Here is a 27,858-nt window from a genome sequence, read left to right as displayed (position 1 = left end):
GATCGTCCGCTTACTCTTTCTCCGGCTGCCTGTCCTCTTTCAGCAAGTTTTTGATCACGTCATTTGCCGCCAAGGCAATGCAGGATGACGGCACCATCCTTGCCATAGTCGCTGTATTCCCCCGCCATAGAGGTCGGAGGCTGCGTTCCCGGGCGGTCTTCAACAAAAACGCCACCAAGTTCTTCATGGCGAAGATCCTGTCGAAAACCTGTTTCAAGAAAAAAAACGTGTCGGCTCACGGAATATCGAGTATTTATATTGAAAATGTGCCATGAACACACCAATTCTAAAAATTTAACCATTATGCTGAGTTGTTTTGGAAAAAATGTCATCTTTTTTTCAGTTCTTATGTTTTTTTAGGCAAGCGACATTATTCTCTTTTCCATGAGAGATTATCAGGATATCGATCTTAGGCAGGGATTATTTGAGGTTGGAAGACTTGTTCTGTGTTTAATCTCTGTTTCTCACAAATGTACGTTGGTTGAATATGACGTAGAATACAGGAATATTTCAGGTTTGGGATTATTTGGAATTAATTATAATCTGAGGATAAGATAAAGACAATAGTGCTAAGAGTTGTCGAGGGCACAGGGGCTTGTTCGGCAAAGAGGTGGACTTTGAGTGAACACGTGAAAAGTAAATTAAAAGTTTTGGGGACGGAAATATGAAGGAATGGAGCCAGAATGTGTACATTAAGAGTGTGGAAAGGAGGCATTAGAACAGTAATGGTTAAAAAAGTGTGTTTGACAAGGAAAATAAAAACGAGTTCTTTCTGGTATGGCTATTTACGACGAGAGGATAAAAAATAGGTGTGTGAAAATTTGATACTAAATAGATGAGTTTTCCCTTTATTCCGGTAAAATTATCCAGTGATCTAACTAGTGATCATGCGTACCTGTTAGTTGATTTTTACCAAATCTATGGCGCCACAAGCAGTTTTGGCGACGGCGGACGATAAAGATACAGCCAGGAACACTTTTTTTAAGGACAAAACACTTTTTTTCAACTGTTTTTGAATTTAAAAAAAAATGGATGAGTTCTCTCTTAATTCTGGCAAAACTGGTTAAAAGGCTAACTAATGATCATTTCCATGCTAGCTTTGCGAATATATTCTATTGTTTCAGGCTTCACTTCGTGGAAGTATTTAATATCCATACTAAAAATAAAGACACGTACTTTTCCACAGATCTTATTGTACAACGCGTTTCACCGACTTGCGGCATCATCAGGTACAGTGTCAGGTACCTGATGATGCCGTAAGTCGGTGAAACGCGTTGTACCGTATAATAAAATCTGTGGAAAAGTACGAGTCTTTCTTTTTAGTATGGATAGTGACCATTTATTTTTGATTGAATATTAAGGAGAAATAGGACTATCCATATTTATGCTTTGTGTAGCGCATGGCAATAAAAAACACCCGCTGCCAACTGAGTTACTTATAATGCAACAATTTCAGAGTGTAAAAAGTATTTGCCTTGAACGGGATTTTTGAATGATTTATACAATCTGATTTTCTTGCATTGTAATGAATAAATCTCCTATGACTCCGTGAGAAGTTACTGTCGCGGCAAGTCTCTCCGTCTTTTGGTATGTCTTGTTCTTGTTTTGGTCGAAAGAGTCTATCGCAATGAAATGGTCAACCTTTTGAATAGAGGAGTCGAATAATGATCAGACATAAAAAGCCTCCAAGTGACATAATCGCATTCTACACCAAAAAGTTCTATTTCACTATCCAATTCAAATTGATTGATAACACTTAACACTGACATATTAGCACAATGAATCATTTGTTAAGCGCATTGATGGCGTATATAAGAATGTGTGTGATTAACGATAAAACTATGGAAGTTCTCAAATCCTAGAATCGTCCAATCAGTTCAAAATGTGATCAACATTGTGTCTCAGTGAGGAAAATAACTCTTCCCTCTTCATTAAAACTTGAAAATTAAATATCACGTTTTCTTTATAAGTAAACACCTACGTCAATGTCAATCGCGCCAACACCCGTCCCTTAGTTTTTTAATACAAACAGTCTATGCCATATTCCAAAACTCGTCTCGTCTAGTCTCTTGCCTCGAACCCAGGGTGTCTGGACTTTCAAACGCGGAGAACCGCACCTCCGGAGTATGAACTTGAAATTAGCGGTACAGGATCCCTCGTCTTTTAAGAAAGTGCCAATGTTTTTTCGAATCTCAATTCCTCAAGGTCGAAATCTATACACAATTACATGCTCATGAAACTAGTTTATTTGATTTCCAAGGTGAAATAAGCAACTCGAGTGAGAAACAATAGGAATAATATTAAATTTAAATAAATTAACAAATCAAGTAAATACCTTTAACGTGGAAGTTGGTAATAGTCTTGTGCGTTGAACCAAGGGTGGCTTGACTCACAAACGCAGAGAACCGTACCTTCGGAGTATGTTCATCAAACTAGTTTATTTGGTGTCCTAGGTGAAATAAGAACTCGAGTGAGAAACAAAGAAATTGCTCAATGACTCAAAATGGCTCATGATAATTATACGTTGTTAAAAGGTTTCTACGAACAATATCACTTGTTGCAATTAAGGTTGGCTTTAACAGAGGGCATATCCATTACATCGCATCGAATCATCAACGACTATGGTAACAATGAATCTTCGAAAATAGGACATTGTATATAATGAAATGCTAATAATTCATTATGTTTCGATGATAGATTATTACCTTCCTGCTCATAAGGTTATTAACAGTAATTTGTTTCGTACTTCTGATGAAATCGATGCTGAAGATATGGACTGTAAATGATTCTCATGTTCACCGAGTGGTTTAGGATAATTGTTGGTTGCTGTAATATATCTTAATCATCGACGCTTTAAGGAAAATAGCTGAAATGATTTGCTCAAATATAATGCCTGTGGCTGGTTGGCTTAATCATCCCTTTAATTAATATTTACTCAGGCGTTTACCCTGTACATTCCCTGCGTAAGACTGGAATGTCTTTGGATTTTTCTCAATATACACTCAGGATATTTTAGTTTTAAAGGAGTGTTAGTCTTTGAGTAGAATGCGTAATGTTTTACCACGAAATTGTTATAGTTTCTCTTTAAATGCAATCATAAAAGCTGCGCCTTTCCCCTTTGAACTCTTTACCAAATTGGACTGCAACCTTTTTTACATTCTCAACGCCTCTCTGACTTTATAGCTGAATTTACTGAGGGCGTATTTTTCTGAAATTGTTTGAAAGAGGACGATTTTGCTTTTTGGTTCTGGTTTTATATTTCAGCTGAACGTTTTAATTCGCTACGCTTTCCGAAATTCCTTTTGACATTCCCTTCGGTAATTTCAATAATCATATGTGATCTGATTACATTTTTCGCCAGAGATATCTTTCTTTAGTTTAAATCAGTGTTTCCCAGACATTTTGGAACCACCCTTGGATCCTCAAACCAATACTCAACTACCCTCAATCGATAGCTTTAAAATAATAATCAAAATAATGTGACAAAATAGCCAAATGAGGAACTTAGAAAAAATTACTAATGAAATGTTAATTCAGAATCCAATAGATGTTTGGTTTTCTCATCATATTAATTCAATAGAATGAATACCCGTTGGTTGGAAATTAGTTGGGAATATGCTTTTTACATAAATATAAATTATTGAAACCAGTAATTTTAAGAAATATTTTTCCTTAAGTGTGCATGTAATTTTTTAACCAAAATTAAGGAATTATATAACATGAACCCCTCCCCGGACTACAACCTTGACGTGGTGGAAGGGCTTGTGCGTTCCGATGACCCCTAGAGCTGTGCTGGCGGGAGTAATAATTATTGCTCCTGGTAGGGTCACCCATGCCAGATAGGTCGAAGGTTAGGAGCCAGACGAAAGGTAGTCCACGCAGCGTCTGTTCCTCAGTGAGGCGGCTGCAATGGCGTCTGACCCCAGTGGGGCGGCCAGTAAGTGATGGTGTCACGTTAAAAACACTATTGAGGAAGGCAACGGGAAACCACCTCAATTATCATTCCCTAGAAAAATATGATGGACAATAGAGATAATTTGAGTCCTGGCAACCACGGGGCTCGGCCCAATCGACCGTGTGTCGTGCCCGGCAGCGGGGGAGGCAAGGCTTCCGCGGTCGTCATCCCACGAAACCCTTGCAAGGGAAAACCAGCAGCAGCAGGACAGAAGACGCAGGAGAAGAAGACAAAATTAGTTAGAATAGGAACGTGGAATGTTAGGACAATGATGAGGACAGGGAAATTGGAGAATGTTAAGCGAGAGATGGAAAGGGGAAATATAGATATTTTAGGTCTATGCGAGGTGAGATGGAAAGATAGCGGGGATTACTGAAGTGATAAGTATAGAATAATATACAGCGGTGGGGACGAGAGCCAACGAGGGGTTGCCATAGTATTAAATGAAGACGTAGGAAGAAGCGTAGTCAACATAGAGCAGGTAACGGATAGAATACTACTAGTGGAGATAAAAGCAGAACCGACGAACTTAGTTATTATTCAGGTATACATGCCACCGAGCAACCATAAGGAAGAAGAGGTCGATAAGATATACGATCAGTTAGAGGACATGATCGCGTGTGTTCCTGCAGGGATACATTTGATAGTGATGGGGGATTGGAATGCGACGGTAGGCGAAGGAAGAGATGGTGATGAGGTGGGCGACTACGGTTTAGGCACGAGGAATGACCGCGGGGAGAAAGCAGTTGAGTTCTGCAGGAGACAGGGGTTAGTCATCACCAACACTTGGTTTAGACACCACAAAAGACGCAGGTATACATGGAAAATGCCAGGTGACTCAGGAAGATATCAGCTTAATTATATCCTGGTTAGACACAGGTTTAGGAATAGTGTGATAAATTCCCACAGCTTTCCGGGAGCGGATGCGGACTCAGACCACAATTTAGTTGTTATGAAATGTAGTGTACGTTTCAAAAAGATAAGGCAGGGACGGCGAGTTAGAAAATGGAATGTAGAAGCATTAAATGGGTTGAAAAGGAAGGAATACAAACAGGCGGTAGAGAAAATAATGGAGGATGGTAAAGGGCTTATTACTATCGAAGAAAAATGGGAAATGATCAAAAAAGGGTTGTCTAAAGCCGCAAAAGACACTATTGGAACCGTTAACGCTAAAAGGACTAGGAAACCATGGATCACGGATGAGATGATTACAAAGATGGATGAGCGGCGAAAATGGAAGAACATAAATACAGAATTAGGCAAAATGAAGTACAAAGAATTGAACAATAAATTGAGGCGGGCAACAAATAAGGCAAAAGACGCATGGTGGAAGACGCAGTGCGAGGATATGGAAAGTCTCCAGAGGAAGGGTGAAATCGGTGCGCTGTACAGCAAAGTTAAATCGTTATCGGGAAGTAAGAAAGGAAGAGCTATGCTAATAGTTAGAGATAAGGCGGGTAAGGTAATAGTTGACGCAGGAAAGATCCAAGAGAGATGGAAGGAGTATATAGAAGAACTGTATAGTAAAGAACTGAGACCAACACAGTTAGACATTGAAAAAGAAAATGACGTAGAGGAAGACAGCTTAGGTCCAGGCATACTAGACAATGAGATAGAAAGGGCATTAAGGGAGATGAAACTAAATAAGGCCGTGGGGGTAGATAACATTCCCGTGGAACTTTTAAAATGCTTAGGAAAATGTGGGAGGAAGAGGCTATATGGGCTGATCCGTAGCATTTATGAGGAGGGAATCTGGCCGGAAGACTTTGTGAGAGCAGTTTTAGTTCCGATTCCGAAAAAGGTAAAGGCCACGTCATGTGAGGACTATAGGACAATTAGTTTGATATCCCACGCAGCTAAAGTTGTTCTCAGGATCATAAACAAACGGATAGAGAGTAGGGCAAATGATTACTTAGGGGATGATCAGTTAGGGTTTAGGAAGGGGAGAGGTACGCGTGATGCCATTGCAGTAATGAGATTATTAATCGAGAGGAATATAGAACACAACCAGGAGGTATTTGCCTGTTTCGTAGATTTCGAAAAAGCGTTTGACAGAGTGAATTGGGAAAAACTAATGAGTATATTGCAGAAAATAGGAATAGATTGGAGGGAAAGGAGGCTAATCCGCAACCTGTACTTGTCTCAGACTGCTCAGGTGCGGGTGGGAAACGGGCAGTCAGGATGGGCAGTGTTAGGAAGGGGTGTAAGGCAGGGTTGCCCATTATCACCGTTGCTGTTCAACCTGTATGCAGAGGAAATGATCAAAGAGGCATGGGAAGAACTGGAGGTAGGAATGAAAGTGGGCGGGGAATTCGTAAAATCAGTTAGGTTTGCTGATGACCAAGCTTTAGTTTGTCAGTCAGCCAAGGGGCTGCAAGCATTGCTGAGTGAATTGGAAATTCAGTGCGACAGGTATGGGATGAGAATCAACATTAATAAAACAAAGGTTATGCGATTTTCTAGAAAGAAAAAGGCCAAGCTTAACATTAAAATAGGAGGGCAAAAACTAGAGCAGGTAGAACAGTTTACGTATCTCGGTAGTGTTTTGGACCAACACGGTCAAAGTAGTAGGGACGTAAGGAGAAGAATTGCGCTAGGCAAAGAGGCTTTCACGAGGAGGAGGGAGTTGATGACGGGGACTTTGAGTAAGGATGTTAAGAAAAGACTCGTAAAAACTTTGATATGGAGCGTAGCTATGTACGGCGCGGAAACGTGGTCATTGAAGCAGGAGGATAGACGTAGACTGGAGGCCTTTGAAATGTGGGTGTGGAGAAGAATGGAGAAGGTGAAATGGACAGAGAAGAAAACAAATGAGGAAGTACTTGGTATGGTGGGCGAAGAGAGGGGTTTGTTGGGAGCAATCCTATGGAGGCAGGAAAAGTGGATGAAGGGGGTCTTGACCGGCAGTGGGATGTTGAAGACTGTGATAGAGGGTAGAATGTTGGGCAAAAGAGGAAAGGGAAGGAACAGGATAGGGATGTTGGACGGGATGAAGGGCGGAAGAAAGTACTCAGAGATGAAGAGGGACCTGGTGTAGAGTAGAATTTAGGGTTGTGTTTTGATAGTAGTCACAAAATATTTGTTTGGTAGTTGTGTCCATCGAAAAACCTACCTTAACCGGTAGATTACCTTAAAAAAAAAAATAACATGAACATTTTCAATTTAAGAAAATATAAAAACCAAATATTTCCTGCTAAAAGTAGTAAAAAATTAAGTGACTGCTGGTAATAGTTCTCCATGGTATGGACGTCATTTAATCTATTGCCTAATTTAATAATATATTTCCATCACATCACACAAATTTTAACGGGATGGATGGGCCTGATGACGTGATACCGGCGTTTCAACGCCCGCTTAAATGTCACTGAGATGGGGTTCACAAAACTAAATTCTTTATCTCTCCTTGGAAATAAGCTGAATGACTGCACTTAAACCACGTGCCACCATAAATGAAGTTGGAAACGCAAAAAAGAGTTTTTTGACCACCATCCACAATGCAGGATAACGATCGGAGGCATCCATCTGTAACCATAACCTTTGATAATTTTTCTTAAACGTTTAGTCATTTCAACGCAATTTTGTACTCAAATTAATTCTTCCTCAATATCTGCAAACGGATTTATCTCCCAGTCTGGGAATCCCAACAAAAGAAGATCCTTCAAGGCGCTGCGTAATATTTTTATGCATGGTGGCTATGTGGTCACAAAAGACTCTGAAATCATCATTACCCATACCAGCTTGCTCCTCTAGCGCAAATGTTCATTTACTGCACAAGCGGCCAAGTATAAACCGTCCCGATGGGCGAAGTCCCACCTTTACCAGTTATTGTACATAAGAAAAGCATGGCATTGAAGAAAGAAACATGGCTCAGGTGGAAGTGTGGTTCGCAAGAAAGTGAAACTTTAGCTAGGAATAAAATTTGAATTTTTAATCTAACAAGAAAGTTAATTAGGGAAGTGAGTGATGAACCTCGCGGCGACCTATGTTGCGCGTCAATAAAATCGAATTGGAAATAAACACGACGACGACGACGAATTGCCTTGCCGTTTTTAGGCGGCTTTGTTTATCAGAGGTCGCCTAGTTGGGCTTATGCTCTGTGTCTCAGTATATAATTCCTTTTTCTTTCTGGAGCACCACCAGCATCGTTGTTTTTGACCTTTTTTATATTTATTTAATTATTTTCCGTATTATTATTGGAGTGTGACATTATTAGGTCTCTTATGTTTATCATAGGGGCCTATTTTATTTATTTTTGTGTATGTCATGGCCCTATTTGGGTTTTCTTTTAACTTATCATAGTATGTTTTACACCTTGTTAGTAGGAGATCTGAGAGTTTTTCTATGCCTGTTTTTCGGTATACATTCTCATTTTCCTCCCAGGGGGGGAGCCCAAAAAATACAATTTATTTATTTCATAAAAATATCGTACGTTTCGTATTTGGTACAAACGCAATACATTTATCACGCGAGCGCGAATTCGAAATGGCGCGCAGGGAGTTTTTGTCCGCGGTCCGCACGTGCACGTTTACAGTTTTTTAAATATAAAACAAACACTCGGCGGAGATATAAGCTCCTCTCGATTTAAGCGATTTATAATACTTGTTAAGTCAGTTGAGGGTGAAATAATATTTCCTTGGCACATATTTTGTCGATATTAATCTTATTAGTCCATTAAATTTCCTGAAATTTTCAAATAACGCGCACAATTACTTGTGATCCTTTTGATTGGTCATCGAAAATGTCTCCGGGTAGTGAACGAAATAAGTAATCTTTGTGGATTATGATGTAGCGATAGTATTTTTATTTACAGGCCGAGAGAAATTATATGCAAAGTGAAAAGGTGTTCATGGATGAAGTAGCCTTGGTCACTGGTTGGAATATTATAGTTGCAATTTTCGTTTTGGGCTCCTTTCAGGAGAGCTATTTCGCAGAGAGAACACGAGGAAAAGCATGCCTTAGTCGAATTCAAGAACGTTTTTATCTGACCTTACCATAGCGTCTGGTCGAAACATAATCGCTCCCCTTTGGTGTTGTTATGTCTTATTTTTGAACGGGTATTTTCATGATTGTTAAATCCATATTCGACAATTTGGTCCTGGTATCTTAGGTTTAGTTTTATTATAATATCATTTTCGAAGAAATACGTCATGTTTGCATACCCGATGGTGGATTGGTAAATATTTGGTGAAATTCAATGATTTCCAAGAATGTCGCGGTAGTCTCAAAGAGGTTCATATAATTCGTCCGACGGAACTTAAGCAACTAAAAGTCAACCAAAAGGGATAAACTTTGTGGATAATTAGTACCTTAGAAACAATGAATAATGAATAAATGTTTGCATTTACTTATTTTTCCGATTTAAATTCCGAGTCTCGGCTTTAGTGCACAACGTAATCAATGCATCGAAGAGATAAATGATTTGTGAGCATTGAGGAAATAAGACCCGGTGAGTGAACTCAAAAGTATTTGTTGTTTTGACCACAGATGAACACTTTTATTCAGTAAGAAAGAGTGGAACCAATGGGCTAGATTTGTCTTTTTCCTATCGTTTTTTACCCAATGCTCTTCTTCTCCCCGTTCAGCTCTGGGGCGCCGTTGACGACGCCACAAGATGAGTCCGTTGATGGAATCATTGGTGCAGAGAAATCCTTAAGAGCGGAAAGGGATTGGATAAAGTAAATAATCGAAATGCTTCAAATGGTCCATGAACTTAGGTTTCGCTGAAATGGTTTTCAGTATCCATCACCTTCATTCTCACTTCAATTCGAGGCGATAATTCCTTTGGATCATTCAAGGTGCATTCTGAACTCATGCGTGCAGCTTACCATGCAAAGAGTAATTTATTATTTATAACATTGTATTGAATATTCTCATTTATTATAGTGGCAAGCACCATTGCGTATCTGCTCTCATCGCAAGCATTCGCAAGAAGCAGCGCTATTCCATGGCGAGGAGAGTAGGCCGCGCAGTCGGCTCGTTGTCTTTTGTTTTACATGGCGATTCCCCTTCGGTCCCTCCGGGGAATTTCCACGCGCTCCTCGGAGCGAGTGTCAACGAGGCAGGAGGGTGGAATACATTTCTCGCAAGGCCCTGCAACGGCATGGAAAAGGAGCATTCAATGTATCTCTTGAGAGTATAACGTTTAATATGAAAAAATAAACGATTTGATGTTGCATGAAAGTTCTGCATTCTAATTAAACAGCTTCATAACCATGTAAAACCCTCGGAGCTAATATAACTATTGCGTCATTGACTGAATTCCCGTAATTTGTTTGAAGAACTCTGTCCAGTTTTATTCTTATAAGAGTCATTCCAAACCAGAAATAAAGTCATCGATAGGTTTGCCAGGTACCGATTCTTTTTCTTGTGCTTTTATAAACGTTTTCACTCCATTTAATATCATAGGTATCTAATCCATCGAATTCTTTAGTTCTCAAATTCCTCTTACCACAGCTGATGGTTACCACACTTTAATGGGAATTAATTTATGCTGCATCGTAGAATGTTTTATGTATTTACCAAATTTAATTTCATATTCTTTGGCAGGGGAATCGGCGTGTTGAACTGCTTGAGTTTTGGCTTCCCGTAACAAGGGCTCTTGTTTGCATCTTGACGCCCGTATATTTCGTGTTTTTCACCTTGAGAAAGGGAAATGCATTGCAAACATATTTGTATCATATATGACTGACAAAAAATGTTAAAACGGCGAACAAATTTTCAATTACCTAAGATATAATTTACCAAGTGTTTAATAGGATCGAGCAAGCATATTACTATAATTTTAGATAAGTTACATTACCTCAGGGTAATCTTGGTTGCATGAATTTCTTGATGATCTCTAACCCCACGAAGGCTATTCCTGCCTGCAGAGGCCCAATTAGGCAGCTGATGGAGACCCCTTTATAGAGGCCTCTCCAAGTCCCTTGCTTACTGCAGGGCGAAGAAAGGAGAAAGGTAACATGAGATTACTGTATTGGCTCTGTAGCCAGTTCTCGAAAGACATTATGGGTGATTATTTTCAACGGCTTGCAATGGCATGATGTCCAAGTAAAGACTCGAAAAATGATAGTTTTATTTTGCATCGAGCGATGTACACGCCTGTGGTAAGGCGTAGGGGAAGATTCGTTGGAGGAATACTTAAAAAATTATGTCATCTACATACGAATGGTCTTGATTGTATCAAGGAAGCTTATCTTCTTGCCCTCCGTAAGAGCAGCCATTTATTGGTGCCTTCGGACGACCTCATTCGTAGTCATTGGCACAAACTTCACTGTTTAACGAATTATGCAATCTCATTCCCATACGTGCCTCATAAGACAGCCCATAAAATGAAACATTTAGGCGATTACTTCCTGAAACTAAAATAAACGTATTCCAACTGATGTTAATGAATGGAAACATTTACTAAGTACTATATACATCACCGTTGAAGGTTCACGCAAAAACTCTTTTTGAGCACTAAGGTAAAAAGGAATTTCAAATATGAGAATAAGATAAAATTAGCTAAAAACTTTGCTAACTATAAATGAAAAATATTTACGTCACCTGAATCTTTTAAATGAAGTGGGCGATGCTCTCTGCTGGTGAAATCTACGCCGTTGACAGTTTCTGTGGTTCACCACGCGAAAGATATTAATAGCTTAGGACTCCACCCGGCTTATCGCGCCAATGACCGAGTGAAAAATAAATCCACATGTCGGTAGCCAACGATCCAGAGGGGGCATTCACGCGTCGGAGGGGAGTTGTTGAGAAGAATTGAGGGGTCGAGAAATTGAGGGGGACGGGGAATGAGGGAGAATGAGGATTTCGGAGAAGAGTCTTTCGGGTGGAGGGGGAATAGGGCTGAAGGCTAAAGATTCGGTGAAAGGTAGATCAAACAGGCAGGTTGAATGGGGTTCCAGGGAGGTAGCCATTCGCAAAATAGTTAAATTGGTGCATCCGTGACCTTATAATGGATCGCCGAAAAAAAGGGGAGGGTCTACCAGCGTACACTTTGTTTTCCTTGAAGTTGGGAGTGATGTCATATACTGGGAAGTTATCCGCCGTAGAAAACGATCATGTGTAACCTTACGACCAAGTCACATAAACATGAGGCTCATTTTGACCCGAGAGGAAAAGGCCATTTTTTCATAGTTCTTCGCCCCGCTCAGTCGGTCTTCTGCTCACAGACAGTGTTGTTGTTTAGGAGTTCACTTTCGAAGACGTGTGTGAAACGATTGGATTATCGTGAGGCTATTACACATCACCACTCTTGTGTATACTGTTGTATTGTATATCTGCGTTGGTCTTTATCGGATTTGCTTCCATAGTGGGCGACCAAGGGCCATCGCGAAACCGGAAAAAGTATACTGCAGCAGGCATCGATTCGGCAATGAAATTGCGTGATGGCGAAGGAAATTACTCCAGGGTTTCACGTCGACGTAATTCAAGCACGGAAACGGTATGTACAGAAATCTCGTTCTATATTTGGTCTTTAGTATTGAGGCTCAAGTGACGTAATGTGAGGTCCTGCAAATGGTGCGAATCCTGAAAACGGGAAGGTTTCCACACTGATTTGCTTTTAAAGTGAACGAGAATGAACAGCAAAAGAAGGGCAGGAAGGTAATAATATCCTGGGTTAGATCGAAGACTTCTCAAGAGTTCTTAGAGTCGTTAGTTGCTCAATGCAAAGTGATGGATGTGCCTTGTTTTCCGGCCAAAATGTAGTGAGAGAAGTGAAATTCTTTTCCTTGTACTTTCAAAAACGCTTTCACTCCATGAAGTGGGTATCTTATCCGGCCGTTTACTTTTTATTAGCCTCTCACGGTAGCTATTGTGTGAAAATGTCCATGCACCACCTACTTAATCTAATCGTAGTGCTAAAATCCTAAAATGGTTGGCATGATAAAGCCTTTGGTACTAGGATCTATTTTATGGGACTTTGTTCTGAATTATAAACAATAAAAAATTCCTTTTACGGTAAAGTTACAAAGTTGGGATTCTTTACGATTAAATGGAAATGAATTAATGCCCACAGATAAATTGAGTAAAGTTTTCATTAAATACTACTACTTGTTCTTTGGTATGGGGATCCGTTTGTTGAGCTGGGAAATTTTTGCTTCCCTAACCTTGACGCCTGTATATTTCGGATTCGACACCATGGGAAGAAGATAGTGCAGCATACTTTGAAGAAAATATCCACTGGATTTATGTATATACAAGGGCGGTTCAATAAGTACCAGTATAAGAAATGTAGAAACGATTTTTTCAAAAATATTTTTTTTTCAACATAGTCTCCTTTTAGAAAGATGCCTTTCTCCCAAGGTTCGGACCATTTTTTTAACAAATCCGAAAAATAGGATATGTCGAACCCTCCAAAATACGCCTCCGTCTCGGCGACAACTCCCCTCATTGAGCTAATTTTTTTCCTGCCAGCAATTTCTTCATGTTAGGGAATAAGAAAAAGTCAAAGGGAGCAGGATGGAGTGTATACGGGGGCAGTGCGGCAGCAATTCATTACGTAGTTAATGCAGGTTTCAAAGTTGACAGCAGGATCAGCTTGTTGTCCACCGTAAGCAATCGCGGCACCCATCGGGCCGAGCATTTTTTCATCGCCAACTTATCATGTGAAATATTAATTACCGTTCCGATCGACCAATCCACAGCCTCTGCTACGTGGACTTTTTGAATGATTTCCCCGGTAACCACGTCTGCCGGGCGTCTTGGTCGATACTCATCAAAAACGGATGTTAGCCCACGTTTAAATTCGTTGAACCAATATCTACCTGTGGCCATAGATGGCGAAGTGTCCTCATAAACAGCATCCAACTTTGCTTTTATCTCCTCGCATTTCTTCCCACCCGAAAGCAAACAGCGAATTACCGAACGATACTGTTCTTTTTCTATCATAGTGAAAATCACGAAACACGTCTTACTCGAACGTCTGCCAAATCCAAATTAACCTATAAATCAGTCTGAAATTTTTTTCACGGCCATTTAATAGATGGCAGCACACAATGATAACGTCAACTTTCCTCAGGAACGCCCTTTGTCGTCAACCACGGGTACTTATTGAACCGCCCTCTTACTGTAAAAATGGTAAATATATGTGCTTACAGCCATGAGCATTGAGATATATATTAAACAATATTCGATTGTAAAGCCTATATGCAAATGGTTTTGGTTGTACCAACAACACTTTACTTCTTCTCCTTCTTAAAAGCAGCCAACTGTTGGTTTTGCATCTCAGGCCCAAATAGGCAGTTTATGGAAACCCCTTTATAGAGGTCTCTTTTAATTTAATTATAACTTCCGTGAAATTAGAAATACGATTTTTTAGTGTACCATACGGTTTATAATAACAGTGTGTCACAAACCAATATCACGTGGGAAGGTCCATAGATATTAAACAATTCTAATTGAGCATTTCCGGAAGGTTTTTGATTGAATCTCTGGCGAAAGGTGTGAACAAACACGCATGCTTTCCTGTATTACAAAATTGTCAATTGATTTTACAATTCATCTAAAATCCATTTTATTGATCCATATAATTCATACTTCCTTTATTTCATCTTAAATGGATTATCTTTCACTTTTTTAGGTAAGCTTAATTCTTCTTTCTAGTTTATTTATTTGTTCAATTATCGACCGGTTTTCCATATTCCTGATTTTCTCATCCTTAACCCATGGTCATCATTTTTATATCTCTAGCTGTTCCGATTGATTTGTCCTTTTTTATAAAGTTTAATTATTATGTTTTTGAATTCAACTCACTTTCTTCTACCATATTATTCTCTCAGCCTGTTGATCCCCGCTTTGTTGTGTTTTGGCTTATAGGTTTTCTTCTCCATTTCTACAATCGTTTTCACTTTTTTATACTTGTGAAATAGGTTGTTTATTTCTTCAGTTATATTTTTGTTCTTAAACCCAACCTCACCCACTCTCGAGAAACGGCACGCATCAAACTTGAAATTATTAAATCATTGCCTGATATTAGCAAACTCAAATTAATCTTCTGAAAATCGGACATTGTCGAAGAATATCTATTTAATTGTGTTATTAGAACAAATATTCGTATTTGCTAGGTATTTTATCCTTTGGAACTATAGGAGTCCGCCAAGCCAATATGGCAAAAGAGATTTGTCCGAATGGTAAAAGTGGCTGGGCGATCAAGGACACACCTCGAGCCCCATGTGCACACTGAATCGGCCGTTCCTATTCCCATCTCCAAAAGGTTCCATTTGATAAATAAATATAGAGCCATTCTAGATTTTCTATAATTGAAACAAAAACACAATTACGTAGCTCCTTACAAGACTTTAAACGTACAGTAATTTGCGAGTAGTTTAAAATGACCCCAAAATATTCTGGTCAAATATTAGGAAAGTAAAAGCGGGTACGCAAACCGTTGCTGGCTTATGCAAGTGTATCAATTTCGTTACACTCATAGTGACGGAAAACCTGACATTCTAAATGCATTCTTTTAAAGTGTTATTACGAACGATGTTGCTACCGTGTATCGCATATAAACAATACATACTGATCGCAAGGCAAAAATAAGAGCGGACGAACAAGAATTGTCAAATTGCTCGATGAGATAATAGGCAAAATTTCCCTGGGTCCCGAAAATATACCGTTAAAGTGATAAAACATTTAGCTCCTAAAATTGCACCGCACCTCGAAGTTATATTTAATAAATTCCTCACAGAGTGCAAAGTCCCTCAGATTTTGAAGACCGCGCGAATAACGCTTGTTTTTAAAAGTTGTGACAGGAAGGATTTCTTAATGCTATTTCTTCAATTATTAAAAACCCATTTCTCCCACTTTTGTATGTTGTAAAATTTTGAAGTATATAATCATCAGTTTCATAACTAGATACTTTGATAAATTTAACTTTTTAGGTGATAAGACGGATTCAGAAAAACCCGCTCCTTCGGGGCGGGTTTTTCTGAATCCGTCTTATCACCCGCTCACTCATTATGAGGCTAAAAAGAAACACAACATTTCCACCAAAAGGATTTAATATTTCAGGGCAATGGTTTCGATGCTGCACATCATCATCATGGAAATGCTAATCATCAAAAAGCATTTGATGAGGTTCCCCAATCCCCAAAAGGTAAACTTATACATAAATTAAAGGTCGCAGGTATAAGCAAGGGCGCAATAAATTGGGTTGAAGACTCGATCAAAGTGGGAACAGACAGTAGTCCTTGACGGCGCTAGTTCCGACGGCGAAGGAAGTGACCTCGGGGGTACTTCAGGGAAGCGTTTCGTTGCTTTCTTTGATTTTTGTTAACGATTTGAACCGGGCAGTGAAAAGTAAGTTTAGGATGTTTGCGGATGCCACGGTGATTCATCGAGAGACATCTGGGTATGAGAATCGTTTAATTCTAGAACGGGATCTAGATAGCATAACTAAATGATATTCAAAATGGGGATTTTCATTAAATCTTAATAAATGTACGGTAGTAAATCAACGGGATTTGTTTATAAAGTAGCTGGAGTTGCCCTAGAGCTAGTGGGTAGTCGGGAAATAGACGCCAGAACTAGCAGACTCAAGGACTCCTTCTCTTCAAAGACAATATGGGATAGCAACTATAGGGTTATATATATTTGAATACTCAACTTGCCACCCTCAGCGGCTAGGGAATAATTAGTTCTACTCAATTGCATGAACTTTCACCAACCTCGTCTGTTTTTTGTCGAAACTCTTTCTTTCCGCAACAATGCATTAGAATGCCATTACACAATGTAGGGCTCTTTACAGTATTATTTGCTCTGCCTTTTCTGTTTTTAAGATTCCCCTTCCATCCCTCGTCTCGCTCTGTTGGGACACCCTCCCGCTACCTGCAGCGTTGGATCACATTCCCTGCATGTTTCCTTGGGGTGGAGACGGTTGAATGCTGCATGTTCATGTGGTAGTGGAATTTCGCCTTCTTGCTTTTCAAATTCTAGCTGGCACGTTATTGGATGAATTTCTTACTGCATACTAAGGTGAAATTATTTATTAGGTTACATATGTGTTGGTTTTGAATTTGGTTTTGTTGCCTTTGAAGGCTGGTGACCTAACACCCCCCGCCACACGCCATTGTGGTGGCTTGGCAGTTATATTGTAGATGTACCTTAATGCTATTCTTTCAATTAAATCATCTTTTTTTATCAAATATTTCTTTTAAGGAGAGTCTGTTATTATGTCCTATAATTAATCGAATACCCGGTAGTTTATTCCTTATTATATATTTCTACGTAAATATCACCAGTATTGTTATGAGATTCTCAGTCCCTTTTCTACCTAAATGATAGTTTCCTTCGTCTTCTGATATTCTACTCATTCATTTTGCAACGTTTAAAAAAGTTTAAAGGGCTTTGAGATTGAGAGAAGGTAGGCAATAAAGAAAAGTAACCTTGGGTTTCATTTTTCAATCCGGTGGAATTAAACAAGAGAAGTCGGACACCTCTGAATGAAGTAAAGTAGAGTATATAACATAATAATTCAAAACAATTCAATCGCCAAACCCCATCTGGATAGGTTGAATGTTGCAATACGATGATTCACGTCCAAACATAACAGGATCAACATAAAGAGACAACCTTTTGAAAGGAGCGTAACTTGTTTTGAATTCTGGTGAAGGTTGTTAAACCATTTCGTTTGCATTCAGTTCCCATAAATAATTATGTTTAACCTATGTATTGAAACTTTGATCAAATGTGGACATTTGCCTTCAATTGAAAGGGGTCTGCATTGAGAAGGCCCATAAAATGTTTAATCATAGTAAAAGTATGTTATTTAAAAAACTATTTCATTAATTTTTTAAGAGTCCTCGTAATATTTTGGCTCTTTTTCAAACAAATTCAAATAGGGGTACCTTTTGACTTCATTCAGTGTTTGCCTCCTTAATTCATGGATCATTATCGTGTTTCTTATGGTCTATAATTGATTCTTGTTTTAATAATATCCCTAAAATAATTATGCCTAAAACTCGTTTTTTTCAGCAGGGATAGCATTCCATTGCGCGACTAGCCCATTTAATGTTGAACGTTAGTAAATATAAGTGGTATGATAGGTCCCGTCTAACAGCTCCCCTTTAGTTGCCCTGCGTTCACCACTTTTCCGCACTTCTTTATCTTTGAAACTATTTCTTAACTACAAATCTATAAACCCTTCCGTAAACCTCAAATCCTTTGACCGTTTCAATGAAATAAGTGTTTGAAAAGAAGAAATATTAGGCATAGGTGTGTTGAATAATAATCGTAAGAAAAAGATGTCTCTTATGGAAATATCATACCAGCTTACGCCCCTTTAAGCAGGTAATACATTCCAAAACGGATTGTTTCTTTGGGAACTACACCGATGAGCGATGCATGATACCCTGAAAAGAGGCCCCGGAATCCTTCTTTTTTAATGGTTCCGCGAATGGTCTGTTGCAATAGAAAATAAGTGCATATTAAACTTATAAAATAAGCAGATAATGGGTGTGTGTTTTCTGTTAGTTTCATTGTACATTGTTATGATTACGATTTTTAAGTCTATGAATTTGTATAACGAAAAGCATTGATTTACAAATTCTTTTTATGCCATAAATTATATTTGACGGCATGAAATATTTCTGGTTACCTCAGAGAGATTTCTGTACTCCTTGGGGCTGGAGACTGCCATCCTGGTCCTAGCAACGTCAAGTGGACGGACCTATAAAAAAAACTCGCTCACGTTACATACTGACACCAAAATATGTTTGATATTGTACCTCAGATTAATTTTTCTTAAGTATTTTAATTTGGGTGTAGATTGTATGTATTTTTATTTTGAAATCTACAGTTTAATGTAGTTTCCGAATGGGCAAAAGCTGAACTGTACTGACTTCTTATCTTTCTGTATCCAGGCACCAAGTGGACGGACCTATAAAAAAAACTCGCTCACATTCATCTCTGCGAAATTCCCAACTCACCCCAATGTTTCAATAAGGCGTGTTTTTCCCATTCGTTCCCTCCTAATCTTCTTTCAAAATTCCCTCGTCGATCAAAGTGGCAAGAGTAGAATGATACATGCAGTCTTCTTCCATAAAAATGTGGTATAAGTCTGCATCGTTCAAAATAATTGTCAAACGAACTTGTTATAGTTAATGTCATCTTAGTGCCCTTGAATTGTTCGCGTGTTGTCAATTTTGTGTCCCCGGGACAAACGCGTCGGACACAAATTGGTCCAAAACCATTACCGAAACTCGTTCACACGCCTTAATTGCATCTATCGCTGCTGATTGAATGTATCTGAAAATTTGCACTGCATCCTCGCACTCCTTTGTTTTCCTCTCCGCTACCTTTTTTCCATCGAATTTGATGAATAGGTTACCCAAATTGAATTCCCTGAGTCGGTCATGGTGCATTAGTAAGAAGTGGCGGTTTGAATTATATGCATTATAGGTTAGAAATATATTAGGACTATTCAATATATTAGGAATTAAGACTATGCATATTTATGCTTTGTGTAGCCTATGACAATGAATAACACCCTCTGCCAACTTATATACTTATAATGTAACAATTTCAGTTAAAGTTAAAGTTAATGTCGTGGCATTTGCCGCAGCTTCTTGGTATGTGTTATTTTTATTTTGGTGGACAGAGTGTATCGAAATGTGATGGTCAACCACTTGAATTGAGGATTCGAATAATTACCAGCAATTAAAAGCAAGCAATTGACATAACCACATTCTGCATCAAAACGTTGTTACACTAGCCAATTCAAAATGATTGGTAACACTTAACACTGACATATTAGCACAATGAATAATTTGTTTAACTCATTGTTGGCGTATGTAAGAATATGTGTGATTAACCGTCAAACTATGAAAGTTCTCAAATCCTAGCATCGTTCAGTCAGTTCAAAATTTGATCAAAATTGTCAGTGTTTCAGTGAGGAAAATAAATCTTCCTCCTTCATTAAAACTTATGATATTAAATATCATGTTTACTTCATAAGTATAGACCTACCTCAATGAAAATCGCGCCAACGCCTGTCCTGTAGTTTTTGAAGAAAAACAATTGTAATATTTAAACGCAGTCAGTATACAAGGCAAAGTAATTTAACGGGATCTATAAGTAATTGATTGACAAATCAAGTGAATACTGTTAACGTTCCAGTCGGGAATAGTCTCTTGCCTCGTTCCAAGGGTGGCTTGACCGCAAACGCAGAGAACCGAACCTCCGGAGTATGAAATTCAAATTAGCGGTACAGGATCTCGTGTCTTTTAAGGAAACGCAAATGTTTTTTCGATTCTCAATACCTCAAGGTTGAAATCTATACACGATTACATTTACTTGAAATTAGTTTATTTGGATTCCAAGGTGAAAGAAGCAAATCGAGGGAGACACAAAACAAACGTTCAATGTCTCCAAATGGTTTCTGATTTTTCTTTATTCGTATTTGGTAGCATTGATAAGGAAGCTTACCACCCTAAATATGGAGGGTCAGTCCTCTATTTCGAACAATTTTTTCATATGGAGATGAGTTCTGAATAATTTTAATAAATAATTATACGAATGCATATAATTCGCATTCTTTTCTTTTACACTGGTTGACTTTCAACTCTTGCTTGTCATTTACGGTAATTATTGTATTTCGTACCCTTTCTTGTTCAAGAGAGGCTAGTTTCGCGTGTGTACCGTAATCTAGCTCTTTACCCTTCTTGCGAGAATAAACAGTTTTAATTTAAAATGTCGAGCACTGCCACGTTTCCTCGGATCTCATTAGTATACCCTAATGGTTTTCAGAATAGCATATTTATATCAAACATTCGGCTTCGTTTTCTTCTATGACTACGTTAACAATGAATATCCGTAAATAGAACGATGGGAGGAATCAAAGGCTAACAATTTATAATGTTTCGTTGATAGATTATTGCCTTTTTTGCCCTCAAGAAAGTTCATAAGATTATTTACAGTAATGTTTTAATACTTCTGATGAAATCGATGGTAGAGATATGGAATGTAAACGATTCTCATGTTCACCGAGTGGTTTAGGATAATTGTTGCTTGCTGCAATATATCTAATTAATCGACGCTTTGGGAAAACTAGCTGAAAATATTTGCTCATTTAATCTGTCTGTGACTAATTCGCCTAATCATCCCTTTAACGAATATTCAGTCAGGCGTTTACCATGTATATTTCTTATGGTAGACTGGAATGTCTTGGGATATATCTGTAGGTAAACTCGAGATATTTTAGTTTTGAAGTAGTGTTAGTCTTTTAGCACAATTATTAATGTTTTAACGCGTCATTGTTATAGTTTCCGTTGAAATGCATCTTTGGAAATTACGTCTTTGCCCTTCGAACTCTTTTTCAAATCGGACTGCAACCTTTTTTTAACATTCTCAGCGCTTCTCTGAATTTATAGCTGAACTCACTGCAGGTTTTGTGACTGTGACTCACGGCAGGCATCAAATGAGGAACATTGAAAAAAGTACAAATGAAATGTTTATCAAGAATCCAATAGATTTATGGGTTTCACATCATATTAATGCAATACAATTATTTCGCAATGATAGGAAATTAGGTGAAAATATACTTTTCACATAAATATAAATTATCGAAACGAATAATTTTAAGAAATCCTTTTTTACAAGGTTACAAGCCATTTTTGTAGTTGAATCAAGCGGATATATATGATGAACATTTTCAACTAATGAAAAAAGAAAACTTAGATGGGTTTCACCGCGTTCACAAAACTGAATTCTTTATCTCTCCTTGGAAATAAGCTTAATGACTGCACTAAAACCACGTTCCAACAAATATTAAGTTGCGAACGCAAGATACAGTCTTTTGACCACTATCCATAATGCAGGATAACAATCGGAGACATCCATCTGTAAACATAACTCTTGATATTCAATCTTAAACTTGGGAATCAATTCAACGTCATTTTTTAGTCCAATCGATTCTTCCTCAAATACATCAACTTCCTCAATGTCTGCAAACGGATTTATCTCCCAGTCAGGAATTCCCAAAAAATGGAAGATCCTTCAAGTCGCTGCGTCCTATTTTTATGCATGGTGGCTCTGTGGTCACGAAGGACTCTGAGATCATCATTACCCATACCACCTTGCTCCTCTAGCTTATGCAGAGAATTAAGTAATGAATATCACGGCGACCTATGTTGCGCGTCAATGCAATCGACTTGGAAATAAACACAGTCATCACAGATTCTGCCCTTATAACGTTAGCGTCATTTCCACGAAATTGTAAATTCAGTTCATTGACGAAGCTCCGTCCGTCGCAGAAGAACTGCTACTGTCCACATATCTTCTTTGATGAGCCATTTAATGGCATTCTGTTTCGACAATGAAGGTTTAAATATTAAATATTGCCATATTAAAATGTAATACACATTGAATAAATTGAACGCATATGAGTCAATGTTAAGACGTGGATTCGATCTTTGAGTAATTGCTTTTTTAAAACAAAATTACTATTAACAATATGAAGAACATTAAAACAAAATATTTTTACTTGTAAGTGTAATATGTAGTACTTTTATTTCAGTCAACTGAAAATATTAATACTATTCATTTTTTTATATAAAATTTGTAGTTTTCATATATGGTACAAATGCAATACATATAATAAGCGAGCGCGAATTCGAAAATGGCGCGTAGGGAGTTTTTGTCCTCGGTCGGCACATGCACGTTTACCGTTTTTTAAAGATAAACCAAACACTCGGCGGCGAAATAAGCTCCTCTCGAATTAAGCGATTTATAATACTGGTCTAGTCAGTTGAGGGTGAAATAATATTTCTTTGGCTCCTATTTTGTCATTATGAATCATATTAGTCAATGTAATTTCCTGAAATGTAATTAATGATAAAAGGCGGCTCACGAGACTGTTGCGTTGAAATTGGCTTTGCTTCAATATTTGGATGATTGTTTGTGCATTGGCTCAACTAATTTTATTCAATGGCTTGGCTACCTTTTCATTTGCTGATATATCATCAAGAGGAATTTTGTGATCAAGTATTTTTACAACTAAATTTACTCGTGAGGGCGAAGGGTTTTCAAAGAATTCTTTTTATTCAAAGTGTTACTGTGTAGAATACCCATTATTTGAATAAATATATGCTTCAAGGAAGTTTTTCCAAATTCATTGATATCACAAATTCCTTTAGTAATTTCCGTTATTTTTGAAGGTCCTAATTATATCTGTTACCTGTGAGAGGTTTCCAAAACGTTTGTGGCTGGACACTACCATCCTGGTCCTGGCCACATCAAGTGGGTGGGTTGCTGTGTGGGCCAGCATACGCGCCATTGCGCTTGCCAGGAATCCACGGGCTGGCTTGGAACTATATTATAATTATAATTCGGCTTTAATTCGGGCGATATTGGGAGCGTGGGTGTTACTTTTTCCATTCAAAGGCTTTATTATAATCTTTCAAATAAATCATGAAATGTTAGAGTATAAATAGTAGGACATGATCAATAATCATGCATTGAAATTCGATTATCCTCTGATATAAATAAAACAGATTGTGTATCATTATGTCCATGAATTGTGACGTGAAAGTAAGGCCATGGATTTTAAGGATTTTTCAAAATATTTTAAATTTATGATGACCGAATTAAAAATAAAATGCTGTTCTTCTTAAGGAGTAACATACTTTATTTTGGGTGTAGTATTCAATGATTTTCATTTTCAAATCAACCTTTTAATGTTTTTTTGGAATGGGCAAAAGCTAAACTGTACTGACTTCTAACGTTTCCGTATTGAGGTACAAACCGGCACTATAAATACAACTCTGTAATTCCTTCTGTATCCAGGCACCATGTGGTCGGACCTATAAGTACAACTCGCCGACATTCATCTCTGCCAAATTTCCAACTGATCTCAATGCTTGATATGAGTTCTCATTTGTTTTCTTTCAAAATTCCGTTTTCGATCAAAGTTCCAGGAGTACAATGTTAAATGCAGTCGCCTTCCCAAAAAAATGAAGTAAGTTTCTGCACCGCTCAAAACAACTGTCGAACGATCATGTTTTTATTATTCTTAACTTAGCGACTTTAATTTGTTCCTGTGTTATTATCTTTCTGTTCTTGGGAAAAATTACCTAAACACAAATTGGTCCAAAACCATTACCTAAAATCATTCGAATGTCTTTCTTTTATCTATATCTGCTAAATGAATGTATCGGAAAATGTACACAGTCTCCTGACAGTCTTTCCTTTCCCCTCTGGCTAATTTTTCCACTTTCAATTTGTTTCAAGTGACAAGTGAAGTTACGGGGATATATGAGTACTTTCATGTTTTCTTTGAAAAGGGAGGTAGTTCACTTACTCTTCGTCCTCCTTCCGGTCCACCTTCAACAAGTGTTTAAACAAGTCATTTTCGGGGAACGCAATCCCCGATGAAGGGACGATCCTCGCAATGGTTTGGTATTCCCCCGCCATAGACCTCTGAGTCCGTGTTCCCGGGCGGTCTTCAACAGAAACGCCACCACGTCCTTCCTGCTGAAGCTGTTTCGGACACAAGTTTCAAGGACGAAAACGTGTCGGTTCACGGAAAAACCAGTGTTAATATTTGAATAATGCCATTAAACAACCAAAGTTAAAAAAATACTATCAAAATGTAACCATTATGCAGAATTATTTAATAACTTGATCTATTTGGAGGTATTTACGTATTTTTTAGGCATGTGACAATATTCTCTTTCTCATTGCAGATGTTCAGTAACAGATCTCGCGCCAGCGGGATAATCAAATCTCGATAAAATGGTAACAGCATATCTTCGTAGGAGGAAGATACAGGTAATTTTTAAAAAGGCTAATATCAGGAATGGATTGGGGATTATGGCAGGATATAAACGATTCCTCAAGGAGTAAATGAGGCAGGAATAATATCTTAGTGGTTGGCGTCCGTTATTCACAATTGTATATAGCGTGAATGCGACTTAAACTACAGCAGTGTTTCAGGTTTGGGATTATTTGTGAAAGAAGTAAAGTCTGAGGATTAGAATTAGACAATCCTGCATATATTGATCGAGAGCAAAGGGGCTTATTCGGCATACAGGTGGACTTTGAGTGAATGCGTGAAAAGTAATTTAGAAGTTCTAGAGATTGAAATATTTGAGGGCAGGAGCAATGACGCGTATAATAATGGTACTCGAAGTTCATATTAAAATAGCTATGATATGAAAAATATGTTGGTCAAAGCAGAAAGAAACGAGGTAGTCTGGTTCTTTTCGAAGAAAGGACAGGAAAGATGGCCATAAACTTCCCAAGAATGGTCATCACTAGAAAAAACTGAGCGTGGGCGGCCTTCGATACTATTTGAGAGTAGAAATAGTGTTATTGTAAGGCACTTGAGGCTTGTTGAGCATAGTTCGACTTTATAAAAATTGTTGTGAGCACAAGGAAACTACATAACCGTTATTCAAAAATAGCATGAAGACAGTGTCAGTGATTTTTGGACTTATTTTCTAAAGAGACTGCCATTTTGTTTCATGGATGGAATTTTCTTGAATCTTTATTTATTATCGGTAAAACACAATATATTTAATAGGATCGAACCAGCATATTACAATAAGTTTAGATAAGTTACTTTACCTCAGGGTACTCTTGGTTGCATGAATTTTTTAGCAATCTCGAACCCCGCGAAGGCTAGGCCTGCCTGCAGAGGCCCAATCAGACAGCTTATCGAGACCCCTTTATAGAGGCCTCTCCAGGTCCCCCCCTTCCTGCAGGGCGAAGAAAGGAGTAAGGTAACATGGGATTACTGAATTGATTCTGTAGGGTTGTGCTCGAAATAAATTATGGGTGATTATTTTCAAAAGCTTGCAATGGCATGATGTCTAATCAAAGACTCGAAAAATGGTAGTTTTATTGTGCATAGAGTGATGTACACGTCTGTGGTAAGGCATAGGTGGAGATTCGTCAGAGCAATACTTAAAAAATTATGTCACTTACATACGTATCGTCTTGATTGTATCAAGGAAGCTTTTCTTCTTTCCGTCCGTAAGAGCAGCCATTTGTTGGTGTCTTCGGACTACCTCCAGAGGGTAGGTGAGCAGCATAGCCGTCGCTCCGGACACGGCACCGCAAACACCTTGCTCTAAGGGGTTTAACTCAGTACCCTTGCGCTCTGTTGAAATGGAACCACGATATATTAATGCGCCAGGCATCTACTGAAGATAATTTCTTTAAAGGCACAAGAGTTTAGAAATGAACCGAATGAAATGAACCTGACAGATCAGTGGTGGCACTGTGCACCATTATCTTGGATGTGCGGTGGGGAGGTTGTGGTGACAGTTGGGGGTTCATAGTGGTAGTCACACATTTTTTTTGCCCATAAACGAAATCCAACGTTAACTTCCGTAAGTTTGCAAACGCGATTCTTCAATGTACACTACGGTTAATAATAACCGTGCGTCACAAACCAATATCACGCGTGATTATTCTAAAATATTATCCGTATCTAATTATTTAATTACAGAAGGTATTTGATCGAACCTCCGGCATAAGGTGCTATAACAACGAACACGCATGCACTCCTGCATTGAAAGTTTGTTTTCGAATCTTACATGTACACAGAAACTCGCCTTCTTACAGCAAATAAGGTACTTCTTTTGTTTGATTGTTCAATAACGATTGGTCTTTATGAAAACTAATTTATGTGATTGTCTTCCATTTTGTTTTTACTGATTGTAATGTGGCAGAAAGAACGAGCAGCTGGATGGGTTGGTTGCAAGTTCCACCTTTCTAATTAATTTTTTTTATTCTTTAGGATGATTTTCTTTCGTAGGTCTTGAATTCTCTGATTGCGTGTGAATGTATTTCCCAAGCAATGATTTCAACTTCTTCAGCATGCTGTTTCAGTATTTAAATGAATTACTTTAATTAAATTGATTCTATTTGTTCCTATCCAAATCAAAATGTTTTTTTAGTAGGGATTGCATTCCTTTGGACGACTTGCCCAATAAATGTTTAGCGTCAATAATGTGAAATGTTATGTCAAGTCTAACTACTCCCCCTATTTGCCCTGCGTTCGCCACGTATCCGCACTTCCTTATCTCCATCACTACTTGCTACCCTAACAATCTCCAGGCTGAATCGTGCACATGGTTGGGATCAGGCTTCTCTATTTCCAGTTCTACTTTAATAATGTTTTTGAATTGAAACTACATCATCAAAGAGCGTTCTTCCATACTCTAAAAAATCTTTGATCGCTTAAGTAAGATAAGTGTTTGAAAAGAAGAAATATTAAGCATAGGTTTGTCGAATAATTAATCCTAAGAAAAAGATTTTTCTTTCATAAATATCTTACCGGCATACACCTCTTTAAGCAGGCCATACATTCCGAAGCGTATTGCTGCATTGGGGACTACACCAATGAGCGATGCGGAATACCCGGCGTAGAGGCCGCGTATTCCTTCTTTCTTAATGGTTCCTCGAATGGTCTGTTGCAATAGAAAATAAATGAATTTTAAAATTATAAATTAAGAAGATGTGGGCGTGTGTTTTCCTTAACGTCATTCCACCGCATAAGTATTACGTTTCTTTAGTCTATGATTTTTTATTACCGAATGAATTTATTTTTCGAATTTCGTTCACACCATATATTATTTCTGAAGCCCTGAAACATTTCTGGTTACCTCAGAGAGATTTCTGTACTCCTTGGGGCTGGAGACTGCCATGGTGGTCCTGGCCACATCAAGCGGGTAGGTTGCTGTGTGGCCCAGCAGACCAGCCATTGCGCCCGCCAGGAATCCAAGGGCCGGCTTGGACCTTAATAAAAAACATCGTGCGGCTATAATTTGAGTGTGGTTGGGTCTGTGGTAGTCCCTTTTTCAAATTAACCAATAAACCCTTTGGACTGAATCGTCCAGTCAGGAGATTAGATTTTAAATATTTCAATTTATCGTTAAATGTAGGAGTATAAAAGGGAATAA

General features: G+C 38.3%; 1 protein-coding gene across 1 annotated transcript; it reads right to left on the bottom strand.

Moving 5' to 3' along the window:
- Positions 1 to 59: 59 nt before the first annotated feature.
- LOC139696589 (uncharacterized) lies at positions 60 to 27,660 on the bottom strand. Its single transcript, XM_071595393.1, has 4 exons — positions 27,562 to 27,660; positions 27,234 to 27,366; positions 25,881 to 26,051; positions 60 to 208 (listed from the first exon to the last, which is right to left on the bottom strand). The coding sequence occupies exons 1-4, from the start codon at positions 27,658 to 27,660 to the stop codon at positions 60 to 62; spliced, it is 552 nt and encodes a 183-aa protein (XP_071451494.1).
- Between the last annotated feature and the right edge of the window lie 198 nt (positions 27,661 to 27,858).

Source organism: Hetaerina americana, unplaced genomic scaffold (assembly GCF_022747635.1).
Source record: "Hetaerina americana unplaced genomic scaffold, ioHetAmer1.1.p SCAF_7, whole genome shotgun sequence".
In the NCBI taxonomy this organism is placed as follows: Eukaryota; Metazoa; Arthropoda; class Insecta; order Odonata; family Calopterygidae; genus Hetaerina; species Hetaerina americana.
The sequence above is the reverse complement of the archived record's forward strand: the minus strand, read 5'-3'. Positions and strand labels throughout refer to the sequence as shown.

Bases quoted from the DNA above. Each gene is read 5' to 3' on its own strand.
- LOC139696589 (XM_071595393.1), bottom strand. From the start codon at position 27,660: ATGGCTGGTCTGCTGGGCCACACAGCAACCTACCCGCTTGATGTGGCC. The intron at 27,367-27,561 runs GTAACCAGAAAT...CTATTGCAACAG, and splicing joins AGTACAGAAATCTCTCTGAG to ACCATTCGAGGAACCATTAA. The intron at 209-25,880 runs GTATGTAAGTGA...TTCTTGAAACAG, and splicing joins TGATACAATCAAGACGATAC to GTTTTCGACAGGATCTTCGC.